Genomic DNA, 12,757 nt, shown 5'->3' on the forward strand with positions numbered 1-12,757 from the left:
TATCCCAATTGCAGCTAACCACTACAACAGGAGGGTGCCCAGTCTCATAACAAGAATTGTTGGGTTTCTGACCATGTAGGTCTGGCACTCGCCATCCATCACTAACTTATGTTTGCTAACCTTTAATTGTATAGATATACAATTATGAGCCACACACAAACAAATGCGCTATTGTGGTCTATTATGAAGAAGAGGGCTGGCTCTCCCTCACCATATCTATGTGTCATGTGCTCTCTCTCTCTCTCTCTCTCTCTCTCTCTCTCTCTCGTCAGACTCTGCCTTTTCACTTCCCTTCGTTCTGGTATTAGAGCAGAAGATACATAGTCAGTTCGACATGAAAGGTTTGGGTGATGCCAAACATATATTGGGTATGCGCATTACTAGCGATCGTAAGAATAGACTGTTATACGTGTCCCAGAAAGAGTATGTGCAGAAAGTGCTTGAGTGTTTCAATATGCAGAAGGGGAAGTCATTGAGTACTCCATTACATGCCTATTTGAAACTCAACAAAAATAATTATCCAAAACCTGATGAGGAAAAAGCCACGATGGCTAAGGATCCTTATGCTTCAGCTTGTGGCACTCTCATGTATGCCATGGTGGCTACGAGACGTGACATTGCATGTGCAATGGGAATAGTTAGTAGTTATATGTCCAATCCTAGAAAGAAGCATTCGGATGCTGTCAAATTGATTCTCAAAGCACAACGAATAGACAATTATGCTATGGTCACGGAGAGTTATCCATTGGGCGATATATTGACAATGATTATGGAGGCTGTGTTGACAATCGTAGATCAATAACTAGTTGGATCTACACTTTTGTTGGTTCTCCTGTTTCTTGGACATCCGTTCTTCAAGACCATGCGTCAATTTCCACTACAAAGGCAGAGTATGTTGCTTTGAGTGAAGCATGCAAAGAATTTGTATGGCTTACTCATTTAGTTGGAGATTTTGGACTAGAATAGAAGATATCAGTTCTTCACTGTGACAATCAAAGTGCTATTGCCTTGGCTAAGAATTTGGTGTTTCATAAACACATTGATGTGTGTTATCAATCGAGTTACGATTGCCTGGCAAACAAGAAGCTTGCCTTGGTGAAGATACATACATCATAGAACGCAGCCAATGCACTCACTAATTGTACACATTGCATAGTTTACACCCTCCCACATTGGCCATGACGTGGGAGAATGTTGGGGGTTTCTGACCATGTATGTTGGGTGCCCACCATCCATCACTAACTTATGTCTGCTAACATTTGATTGTATAGATATACAATTACAAGCCACACACAAATGAATGCACCATTGTGTGCTATCGTGAAGAAGAGGGTAGGCTCCCCCCCACCACCGTATATGTGTGTCATGTGCTCTCTCTCTCTCTCTCTCTCTCTCTCTCTCTCTCTCACATCACAATTGCCTAGCAAACAAGAAGCTTGCCTTGGCGAAGATACATACATCAGAGAACGTAATTGATGCACTCACTAATTGTACACGTTGTATAGTTTTATGCCCTCCCACATTGGCCATCAAGTGAAAGAATGTTGGGTTTTTGACCACTTAGGTTGGGCGCCCACCATCCATCACTAACTTATGTCTGCTAACATTTAATTGTATAGATATACAATTACAAGCCATACACAAACGAATGCGCTATTGTGTGCTATTGGAAGAAGAGGGCAGGCTCTCTCCCACCATATCTGTGTGTCTTGTGCTCTCTCTCTCTCTTGCACATATCCAACTCCATCCTTCTGCTTCCTTTTAAGAATAGCTAGAGACCTTAGCCAAATCCTTTCTAAAATAGACCAATTTATTCAAAGCATCAAGCTTAATCCTTTCTAAAATAGCCCACTTTATTCAAAAACATCAAGCTTAATATACTAAATGGGTCAACAAGACACGTAGATGAACGGGAAAGAGGAGAGGCTTTGGGTGGAACCACACAATATGTGTGTACTAGGGTTCCTTATGCTTATGAGAAGGAGAATGAGTGAGTTAATGTTAGTCTAGGGTTATAGGGCTAGTCACCATAAGGTGACGACCACTATGGTTCTATACCCCAACACAATGGCTTACAAAGAAAACCGGTATGTATGCCTTAAGAGTTGAAAAAAGAGAGTTAGGGACACCGAAAACAATCCTAAGGTAAACTTGCTCCCCCTTTACAAACTACAAGCTAGAATTGCCTCCTCATTGGCATATATGTCAATTTTTCTGGTAAGTGTACTATGACCACTTAAACACAATCTTGCCATTGCATTAGTGACTGAAAATCCTCCTTTACTACAAATTGACGTAGAAGCTTTGACCCCTAAGAGAATTTTAGATAACGATGTGATTACTACCCATGTTAATCAACAATACCATAGATAGTAGATAATAGGTAAAAACCACTCAAGTAAGGAAACTCAATGGATTCAAGCACCCCTTCTTGCTCTCCAATCTCTGTCAATCACTAGAGTGACACACAATAGATAGGGCACATACTATTAGCTAAGGTAGTGTTTGTAGATGCCACAACTGAGGCAACAGATGTTTGGAATTTGAAGTTCCCCAATGTTTCCTTCATATGGTGTAGAGTCTCAATTGAGGCAATGCCTATTATTGTGTAGATCACCAATAGTTGAGGCAGCATGATCGTTATGTACAAATCACCAATCGAGGTAGTATGGTGTAGATTGCTAATTGAGACAACATTGTCAACTTGTAAAGTTCGTCAAATGTGGTAGTGCAATCGAGGACAAGTGCTTTCAAACTAGCATAATTGTTGAGAAGGGAAAGCAATTCTTATTCGTCTGTAAATTTCAGTGACTAGTATTGTTGGAGTAGTTCTAGCATTATAACACAACTTACCTTTACAAGCTTCTCCATCAATTATACACACTCGAAGCGTAGGCCTATGCTTTAATTACTCGTCTTCAATTGATTATCTTAGACCTAATAAGCACAAACCATTATTAGGCAACCTCTTTTTGGAACATAGGTGTGTGTAAGGGAGGATTCAGACTGCACACAACTAGTGGGACCGTCGTTGCCCTTATCGCACTCAAGTATTCACACATTATGCAGAAGGTACACTTACTGCAGTGGCATCAACGAGTGGAAGGAGATCTTCTAAGTAGGCTGAGATTTTTTTGTGTGTGACGTTGATTAATCAATTATTGTTTCACATTCCATGTTGAAAAGAGTGTGAATTCCTTGCATTTTCAGGGTGATGAGGTCATGGAGGTGGTAGGCCAGACAAAGATTTCTTCCCTTTAGGACGAATGTAACTGTGCCACAACCCTGCACATTTCTCTAGGTCTTGGGACGGGTAGTCTCTTCCCCCCTCCCCCTCCGGCATTCCACGCTGAAAAGAGTGCGAATTCCTTGCATTTGCGGGGTGATGAGTTCACCAATGGAGGTGGTGGGCCCGAAAAAGGTTTCTTACCATTAGGACGAATGTACCTATGCCTCCCCCCCCCCCCCCCCCCCCCCCCGCAAAAATAGAAATAAAAAATAAAAAATAAAAATAAAATCTCTTCTTCTTCTCTCTCTCTTTCTCTCTCTCTCTCTCTCTCTCTCTCTCTCTCGTGTGAACGTGCTCTCGTGGACGAGGACAAAGGCTCAAACCCTAAATCTGAAAACAAGCGATAGGTTAACTCTTTCCGGCATTCGGTTTTCTCTGCTCCCATTTCGACAGGAGTGCTGCACTTTGATTCACATCTGCAGCAGCCATGGTGCCTCTCTCTCTCTCTCCCCGTCGCCATCACACACACACGCACACACTCACTACACGCACGCTTGCTAACCTCCTCCTGGTTGATCGCAGACGAAGAGAACAAAGAAGGCAGGCATTGTTGGCAAATATGGTGTGTTCTTTGCTTCTGGTGTATGTGTCTATGGGTAGCGGTAGAACATGTACTGTTTCTGCTGCGTGTGTATTGCGCAGGGTTTTTGTCCTAAGGATTTTCTGTGTGGACAGGAACCCGTTATGGTGCGAGTTTGAGGAAGCAAATCAAGAAGATGGAGGTCAGCCAACATGCGAAGTACTTCTGTGAATTTTGTGGGAAGGTGCGAGCCTAGTGTTACTGCTATCATTGGTGTTTTTCTGCCTTTTTTTGCCGATTGTTTGTTTGGTGTAAACTTAATAGCTCCCTCAGTTTCTTAATCCGTGATTGGATGTCCTTATCACCACAACAAATATTATTTGCTGGCATCTGGTTTCATAGTTTAGCAAATCGTTAATTGTAGGCCTCGTTACCCATTGTAGTCTTGATCTGGACTCTCTGCAAGGGTTGGCTGCAGATGCGGGAACTCAAGATCGTCTGTCACTCGACGCATTTGGCTGCAGATTAAGACATCCCTTTTCCACTGTGTATTCAGCTGTTTTTAATGACAATCAACTATGCTTGTTATCATGCATGACCTTCACATACGATCAAGTTTGACTAGCATTGTCATCTTGTACATTGCTGAATACTTCAGTTGTGACTATGTATTCTTACCTGTCTTGCTCCTGCTTCTCTGCATAAGGCTCTGTTGTAAGTCCTTATACTTTATTAAGCTGGAATTTTATTATTCCCTAACGCCACGGAGGTTGTCAACCGTTTTGTGGCTACAAATCACTCAGGGTGGGATTTTGTCTCTCTACCTTGCTCTGTAGTATCGCTTTTTATATTCATGGGAATCCTTAAGGCCGGTTTTTCCTGATACATTGCAGGGCATATAGTTGATTTTGATTTGTTACCTCACGTCTTACAACTGTGAACTTGCCAAGTAATACAGGGCATCTGTTTCAATACGCTAGTTGACTTCACAGGGCAGGAGAGGGATAGTATGTGTAGTGTCACTGATTTTTCGTCGCCTTGCATCATACAAGTTTTAATTGAGGTGATTCAGTATCAGCAGGAGATTGTTTCTGTCAATGGTCTACTTAGCTCCACATGTGAAGTTTGGCAAGGTTCTTGCAGCTTATCCTCTAGTGTAGGAAGAGGATGGTATCTTCCCTCTAGGGTGAAGTGGCTTTCAAAATTCCGAGAATGATGTGAAGAGGAAGAAATTGTTAGAATTGGAGTGCCAGGATATGGATATCTTGTTTTTAATCCTAGGTAGTTACCAATCCCTGGAATCAAATTTCCGTAGAAGTTCACTATTTTATTTCAATGTGCAGTTTGCAGTGAAGAGGAAAGCTGTTGGAATCTGGTCCTGCAAGGACTGCAACAAGATCAAGGCCGGTGGTGCCTACACGTTAAAGTGAGCTAGGCACTTTTTCCTCATTTCAATGTTTCACGTGTTGAGAGCAAATGCCTGCACTTTAGCAATAGCTTCACATGTGAAACATTAAGCTAAGAATTATTGTTGGTGCGAGGAGATTTCACTTTCTCTTCGGTTGTGCTCTTAAGCTGTTACGAGTCACCCTTTGGTCAGGGCCTTCTGGTGACTGATGCTTCTGTTGTGTTTATTGCAGTACTGCCAGTGCTGTAACTGTGCGTAGTACCATCAGACGATTGAGGGAGCAGGTTGAAGGATAGACTGCTGATTTGAGTGCATGTAGTCAGAGTGGAATTGTAACTGCAGCTGCTGCAAATTTTGCTAATATGAAAACCTCTTGAACGTATTTAGCTGCTATGTGTCTCACAGCAGGGGAATGGATTCTCATTATTGCAGTTCTTGATGGGCTTGGGGATCACCGTGCTTTCATGGTTTGGGGTGTGCTATCGTGGCCTCGAGCACAGTTTAATGTCTTCCAGACAGAAATTTGAATTGTGGAATTTTTTCAATCGAGTGGTGGTCTCTCCATACTTTTTCTTTTTGTGCAGGAGGGCTGTGATTTTAAATAAGTTGAATCAACCTATCAGAAGCCTGCCCCTAGTTCGGGGCTTGGAAGAAGTGGCTTCACAGCTTGCAAGCTGGTTACGCAATCGAAAACTCAACCAGACTGAGTAAAAATTAAATAAGTAACCGAATCTTACCATAAGGACAAAGGAGCTAAAGGGAAAAGAAGACATGAAATTGCGCTAACCACTTTCGCTTTTATTTTTATTTTTTGAGATTCATGACGGTGATAATTTTCTTGATGTCGCAAATATTGTATGTCAGCACTGCAATGGTGTGGGTTTATGTGCTCAAAAGAAAGTTTCATTTCCATGTGAGAGAGAGAGAGAGATAGAGAGAGAGTTGGTGGTTTGTATACCACCATAGAGATGGTGGGAGGCAATGATTTGGTGAGCAAGCCAAGATGTTACTGCAGACCCTGTCTCCTCGCTTGAAATCATTTGGCACCCTTGAAATTGAACTATTGGAAGTGGTATATTTTCGTAGTTAAGTACACTAAAGCTTCTTTGCTCATTGACACTACCAATCTAGTTAGTAGGAAGAGTGATCGAGATTTTGTATTGTTTGTCTTGATTTGCTAACATAGTTTGATAGTCCACTATTTTGTTGTGGAGAGGCCAGATATTGTGTCCATAAATTGGCAAAGTCTCTGTGCCCCAAACATAGCTATGTTAGTATGTCCATAGCTATGTTGCTTTGTCTGTAATGGCTGGTTAACCTACTAATCGAGGCTAGGATTCTATTTGAGTAGAAGTATACCAGTTACCAAGATGTATGTTTACTCCTATTAAGTCCACTATCAAATCAAGGCCTAAAAGTTTTAGCAAGGGCATGTGGGGAAGATGCATAAGTTATGTAGCCTACCTATTAACATTGTTAGCAATCACAGTAGGAAGTGGTGTAACCATTTGTGAAGAGTAGTATTCCAAAAGTTGGGTATCACCCTCGATCTTGGTATAGGCAATCATCTTTAAATTGGCGGTTAAAACGAGTGTTGATAAAGTACTCTTGAGTATACAAAGAGGTTATGTTAATGTAAATCTAATTGATTAGGGACATTATTTACCAATGCTAGAGTTTACTTATAGAAATTCTGAACATGTTTCTAATAGAGTTGGCCCCTTACCATCATGTATGGGTAACAACCTAGGTTATCAATTGTGAAAAGAAAAGGCTCAATAGCCAAAGGACTTTATATAGGAGCATGAGTATGTCGTACATTGCTAGCCTATTGGAATATCAATCTAACTTGTGATCAGTCTAAGCTTGATAAAATGCAGATCATAAAGTTGATTCATCATCTTGCTCTTGTTTTCTCTTTCTTGGCACCGGCTTATTGGATAATAGAAAATGTCATTTTTGCTCTACATTTCACACTTGAAACACAAAAGGAGACTATCAATGGGAAATACCTAACCTTACATCACTAGATTTGCAACCCATTCCATGTCTAAGGTGAGCATGTTCTCCTTGGATGCATTAGACAACTTGCTCTTGTTGTACTTTTGCTTGGAACTTTTTTTGGGATAATTATGACATGTCTGGAAAAGATGTTGTTTGGGCTCCACACTTTATCACTTGAAACTTGTCCTTGGATGCACTAGAAGCCATTGTATGTCTTGGACTTGGTGAAGAATTGTCACCGTGTTTGATGGCATACCAATGCACACAATAAAGTGAGTACAATTGTAAAGACCCTCTTGGAAGTAAGAAACTACCTTGCCATGACTTGGGTCTAGCGTGTTGGGCATGTGGAAATGCACTGCTTTGTGTGAGCACTATGCATTTCTCATAGTTTCACCCTTTCTTGCTTAAAGCGTAAAACTCAAGTCATAGTGTTATGTTTATCATTATCTTGGTGTGCAATCCAATGACATGTCTGACTAGGTTCTCAAAGTCATAAAGAGCAGTAGGCTATAGCATTTGAAACCAATTCAATTCTTGTCCCTCTAGGTTTGGCCCAAGCCTTTGCATAATGTTATGCATGTCAATAAATGCTTTTGCAAATAGAACCTACCTAGAGTAGGACACATGACTCTACAGGTTTCTTAAGCCTCAAACGTCTTGCATAATTTTTCCAATTTTGAGTTTGGGAATTGTTTACCCCACCATAATCTGTTTGTCTACTCCAAGATTGGGCGCGTTGTCCCACACCATAAGGCAACATTACCCTCAATGTGGGGGACTCTAGTTAGGCACAAGAGAGGAAAACACTTATAATGAAAGTTCTTTTTTGAGCATGAATGTGTCACGCCTCTATAAAGGTATTTTTGAGTATATGGACAACTTTTGGTTTGGTTTCACAACCTTCGAAGTAGCCAATCCTTGCACTTTTTTCATGGCTTCTTTGTTTTTTGTTATAATTGATAAGTCTCCTTGTGCATAGGCAGACCTCATTGTGTCCAAAATTGTAATGAGTCTTAAACTAGTTGTGTTTTAATTGGCTCTCAAAAGTAGCTAAATTTCGAGAATGTGCTCTGAGGGTGGTCTTGAATTTGGGGAGGATTTTTCCTTTTAGCTTTGGATTTTGCAATGGCCCATGTAACATTGCTTTGTGATCCTTAACTTTGTAGAGTATATAGGAAGCAAACATGTGCAAACCACATCTTACAAACCTGGTCCAAATTAGCTTACTAGACGAGTGAGCATGGCCATTGGTATGAGTTTTGGAACCACCGTGTCTCTTTTCCATTGGATTTCACATTAGTAAAGAAGCTCACCATTGTATAGCTGATTATATGACTAATGACCACTTCATGGTTTGTAGCCAATCCCTCAACGTTGATGCGAGTACAACACGCTGGACATACATCATGACTATGGCCAAGAACTACATCTTTTTGAATTATTGCCTCTCAAATAATTTTACCACGTTGATGTAGCCAAAAAGTGTTGATGTCAGAAAGCGTGAAAAACAGTATCCAAGGTGCTTACAGATATGTGCCCGAATGTCAAAGCATATGTGAAGATTTAGTGCTGACGAAAAAGTTTGTGATGTGTATGATTTATGTGGTTATGTGGATCAACATAGAGGCTCGATGCTTTAAAGAAGGTTATTCATGTGGAAAACCTCTTAGGAGATGAAGATCAAGTGGAGGAGTGAAGGCCATGCGGTTTGTGATACGAAAAGAAAGTGAAGTGGATGTGTAGCTGATCTTTTCTGCATGTGGACAAGCAAAAAGTCCTATTATGTAAACTTTTTGCAAAGCGCGAAAAAAAAAAAACGGTCCATGAAGTCTGAAGGAAAACGCTTTTTTAGGCTAATTCTACACTGTTTGAAAGATATTTAAGTTTTCGTAAATTGTTGTTTTTGGAGGTTGTGGGAAGGACAGAGAAGGAGACAGAGCTGTGAGGTAGCCTTCTGGTGTATGATCCACCATAGCCAATCACTTGTTGGAAAAGAAGGAAGCTTCTATTGCATCGTCTCTGGTGTTGTCTCCCCCATTCCTTCTTCTTTTCTTTTCTCTTGTGCAAAGGTGTCAGTGTGTGTAGGCTGTGTGTGAACCCCCGAACCAATTGGTGTGTGTGCAAATAAGGAGGAAGAGAGAGGTGTTTTGTGTGTGGTTGAGAATCGGAAAGTGATTGTAATGGTTGAGATGCAATAAGCTTTGTGTGTGATTGTGGACTTGGGTATGTGCAGACCAGTGTTTGCAACAAAGATTTTGTTGTTTGGTGTGTTTCTTTGAGTGGATTAGGGTGTTGTGATTCCATCTGAGCTATAGAGAGGCATGTATGAGTGTGTGTTATTGGGTGTGTTTCCCTTTCCCCCCTTCCAACATATCTATCAAGCCAATGAGTGAGTTGCAAGAGATGAGAGATTGAATCAAGAGCTTGTCAAGCACAATTTGTGCTTCTAAAACTTTGACACATTTGGCATACATGGGAACTAAAGAAGTACCGAGCATGACACATTTCAATGATCCCTCACTGACAAAGACATTGTTAAGTTGTTTGCCTATGTTAGCTTATTGCAGACGGCCACATGCCTCAAGATGGAAGCATAAGTGATTGGATTTGGAAGGGTGCACTTGCTTCATATCCTATGCAATATACAAAAAGATTTGTGATTAGGATATCATGCTATTGAATTTGAATATAAGTCATCTTGCACCACAACCCTTGACAAGCTTCTGCATTGTGAAATTTCTGTTTTGTACAATGCACAAACAACGCAAATCCGCCCCTCGCCCCCCATCTTTTTTCAATCTTTTTTCTCAACTAATAATGCATATATATTTTGCATGTTAGATTCTTGTGTAATGGCAAAGGCATACAAGAGAGACCCTCATTTTGTGACCATGAAAACATATAAGAGCTTTTGTGCCATTGCCCATCAATATACCCATGTTGGGCATACCTTGCAATAAAAATAAAATAAAATAAAATCATCATGGGCGTTTTGGGTATAACACTAATCCTTGCGCGCGTGGAGAGAGAGAGAGAGAGAGAGAGAGAGAGAGAGAGAGAGAGAGAGAGAGAGATTTATTATCGTCCTTGGAGGCCAAATATGACCCATGGGACCAAGAAAACATACATGATAGTGTCTCTTATCAAGAGGGTAGATGGGGGCATGGCTAGATGTGGATACAACAAAATTGTGACATATGTCACTTAGGAAGTGGGGTGGGGGGCAAGGGTATGTGGGGAGGGATTGGGAGTTCTCGAGCCTTGCCTCCTTGATAGACGGTCCACTTGCCAGCTGCTTGTGCATCCCATATCTTTTGAAGTTCTTGCTTCTTGACTTTGAGTTAAGCAGGGGTTGAAGCCTCACTTATCTAGACCAGGTGCCCTTGAGTAGTCGTTCTTGTTGAAGAAGTGCTATGCGCACCTCTTTATTTTTAAAAACAAGGATGCCTTGATTAGTGCACACTATAAGAGGAAAAATCTAGAACTGCTAACATTGTCGCGGATTAACAAATGAAAATGTGGGAGAAAATTTGCGTGTGTGGTAATCACCCCGACAATGAATAAGACAATGGTTTGCCAGCAATAGTGGCAGTAATAGTCACGGATATATATCCGCGATTATTACTTCACTTATTACCGTGCATATTGCCATGTTTATTACCGCCCCACGGCTTATAAAAAATAAAGGTGCTCAGTTCGGGTGGCCCGAATGAGCACCTTTATTTTTGACCTGCATAAAACATATGAAACATCAATTGCATTTTGGAAAGTGTATTAAAAAAAAACAACAGAGTTTGAAATTGCAAATTACACCTTACCTTGATGATTTAAAGTACAAAAGAGCAATACTTAAAAAAATTACAAATAAAATAAAAAATTTAGATGAGTTTCATATACATATGATCATAGGGTCTTTTTGTGCCACATTTGCACTTGTAAAAGAGGTCTACAAAAAATTAACTATCTATCGAAGTCCTCTTCCTCGTCTATAGGTACATACATTTGATCACTCTTACTCTACAATAACCAAAACCAAATTAATAACTCAAAACAAATAATACAATATTATTTGTACACAATTATCGCGTTTAGAGATCCGATTGGTGAGTCAAATTGCTCGTAAGAGATGTGCTGGTTCTCCAACAACCATCACCAAGTACCGAATTCTGTGTGCCACTCTCGATACTTAGCCATCTCTCTGGTTGGGCGGGTCAAAGTGATATTTTCCTAAGTTAATAATAACAAGAAAACCTCATAAACTAAACCATTTTCTGAACCGGTTAAGGACCCAATTTAAAAAAACTTACATATTTGTCTTTCCAAGCTGAGCTGCTCTGCCTCCCGAACCATAGTGTGTGGGAGTTTGTTTGGCCTGAGCATCGCGCTGTTGACTGTGGGATGAGCCCATTGCAACTTGTTTGCCTTTTTTCTCCATTGTCCACCCCACTCCCACTCCGCATCTGTCATGTTGCCTTCACAATAGCTCCTCTCTGGATTTGTGATCTAGTTAGCTGCTGCACGCTGTACACTAGATTTCTTTTTTCTTTTTTCCTTTTTTGGTATACCCCTTCAACCACTGTGTTGAAAAACACTCATTGGGGGCATTTGGAAATCGAGCATGCAACGCTTCTTGGACGTAGCATGCATGATCTGACTGTTGATCTCAGAATTTTATAAAACAATTCTTATACGTGAAGTGTATAAGAATATAAAGATGACTCCGAAATGCCCTGTCCTATGCTGTACCAAAGACGACTTCGCCATCATGCTTTATCCTCTAGGTGTGTTCATGCATGTCTAGCACGAGTGCGTCAGTGTCCTTGTCATCTGCGCTTAGATCGGCACACTCCAAAATAGGGGACTCCATCCCCCGTCCACCACTAAAACAAGCAAAGCCACAAGATCCCCCGTCGCTTCATCTCTCATGACACTCACTGCCATGAGATGAACGTTGGCGCGCACTGCTTGAAGAAGTTCGTCGAGCACTTGTGGATTGTCATGATGCTTATGTTAAGTAAGAGACAAATGGAATGGTGTGGGACCTTGTGATGGAAGGGGAGTGGGGCCCCGCGATAGAAGGGAAAGTGGTCGGTAAGAAGGGAGCATAGAAGGAGGTGTCGTCGGTGTGAGCCTTTGGATGTACGTAGTCCCTCCCTAGCTTCCCCATGGCGTGGTCTATTGAGAAAGACCATAGGCTACAAGTTGCTATTGAGTGTAGTGGCCAAATAATCCCTGCGCCGAACGGAGGTACTTCTCTTGCAAAGACAATGCACGTTGGAGGTCGGAATCTGGATAGATGGACCGGCACCTCCGTAGGTGTAAGAGGGCCATGCTTGCAAATAACAAAAAGAAATCTACACTCATGCTCACAAAAAATTAGCTACATATAAGCTTCAATCCATTGCTCTTGGACTTACAACCTCAATACTTGGGTTCATTGGAGGTGATGTCCACCCTAGATGGGGGCCCATTTGGGATGTGAACCAACCAAAGGACGAATGACTGGGTTGCTCCTTAGTAGGTGGTCTCTCTT

The 12,757-nt window shown here is 41.2% G+C and overlaps 1 protein-coding gene across 2 annotated transcripts; it reads left to right on the plus strand.

Annotated features, from left to right (window-relative positions):
- Window positions 1-3,600: 3,600 nt before the first annotated feature.
- On the plus strand, window positions 3,601-5,608 carry LOC147417780 (large ribosomal subunit protein eL43z). Of its 2 annotated transcripts, XM_086506765.1 has the most exons (5): window positions 3,601-3,719; window positions 3,812-3,851; window positions 3,965-4,053; window positions 5,153-5,235; window positions 5,450-5,608. In XM_086506765.1, the coding sequence occupies exons 1-5, from the start codon at window positions 3,717-3,719 to the stop codon at window positions 5,511-5,513; spliced, it is 279 nt and encodes a 92-aa protein (XP_086362891.1). In that variant the 5' UTR covers window positions 3,601-3,716; the 3' UTR covers window positions 5,514-5,608. The 2 variants fall into 2 exon arrangements, with proteins under 2 accessions (XP_086362891.1, XP_086362892.1); XM_086506766.1 differs by lacking the exons at window positions 5,153-5,235; window positions 5,450-5,608 and adding an exon at window positions 4,234-4,692.
- The last annotated feature ends 7,149 nt before the right edge of the window (window positions 5,609-12,757 follow it).

This window comes from Adiantum capillus-veneris, chromosome 30, assembly GCF_014529385.1.
Source record: "Adiantum capillus-veneris isolate H3 chromosome 30, ASM1452938v2, whole genome shotgun sequence".
NCBI classification, from domain to species: Eukaryota; Viridiplantae; Streptophyta; class Polypodiopsida; order Polypodiales; family Pteridaceae; genus Adiantum; species Adiantum capillus-veneris.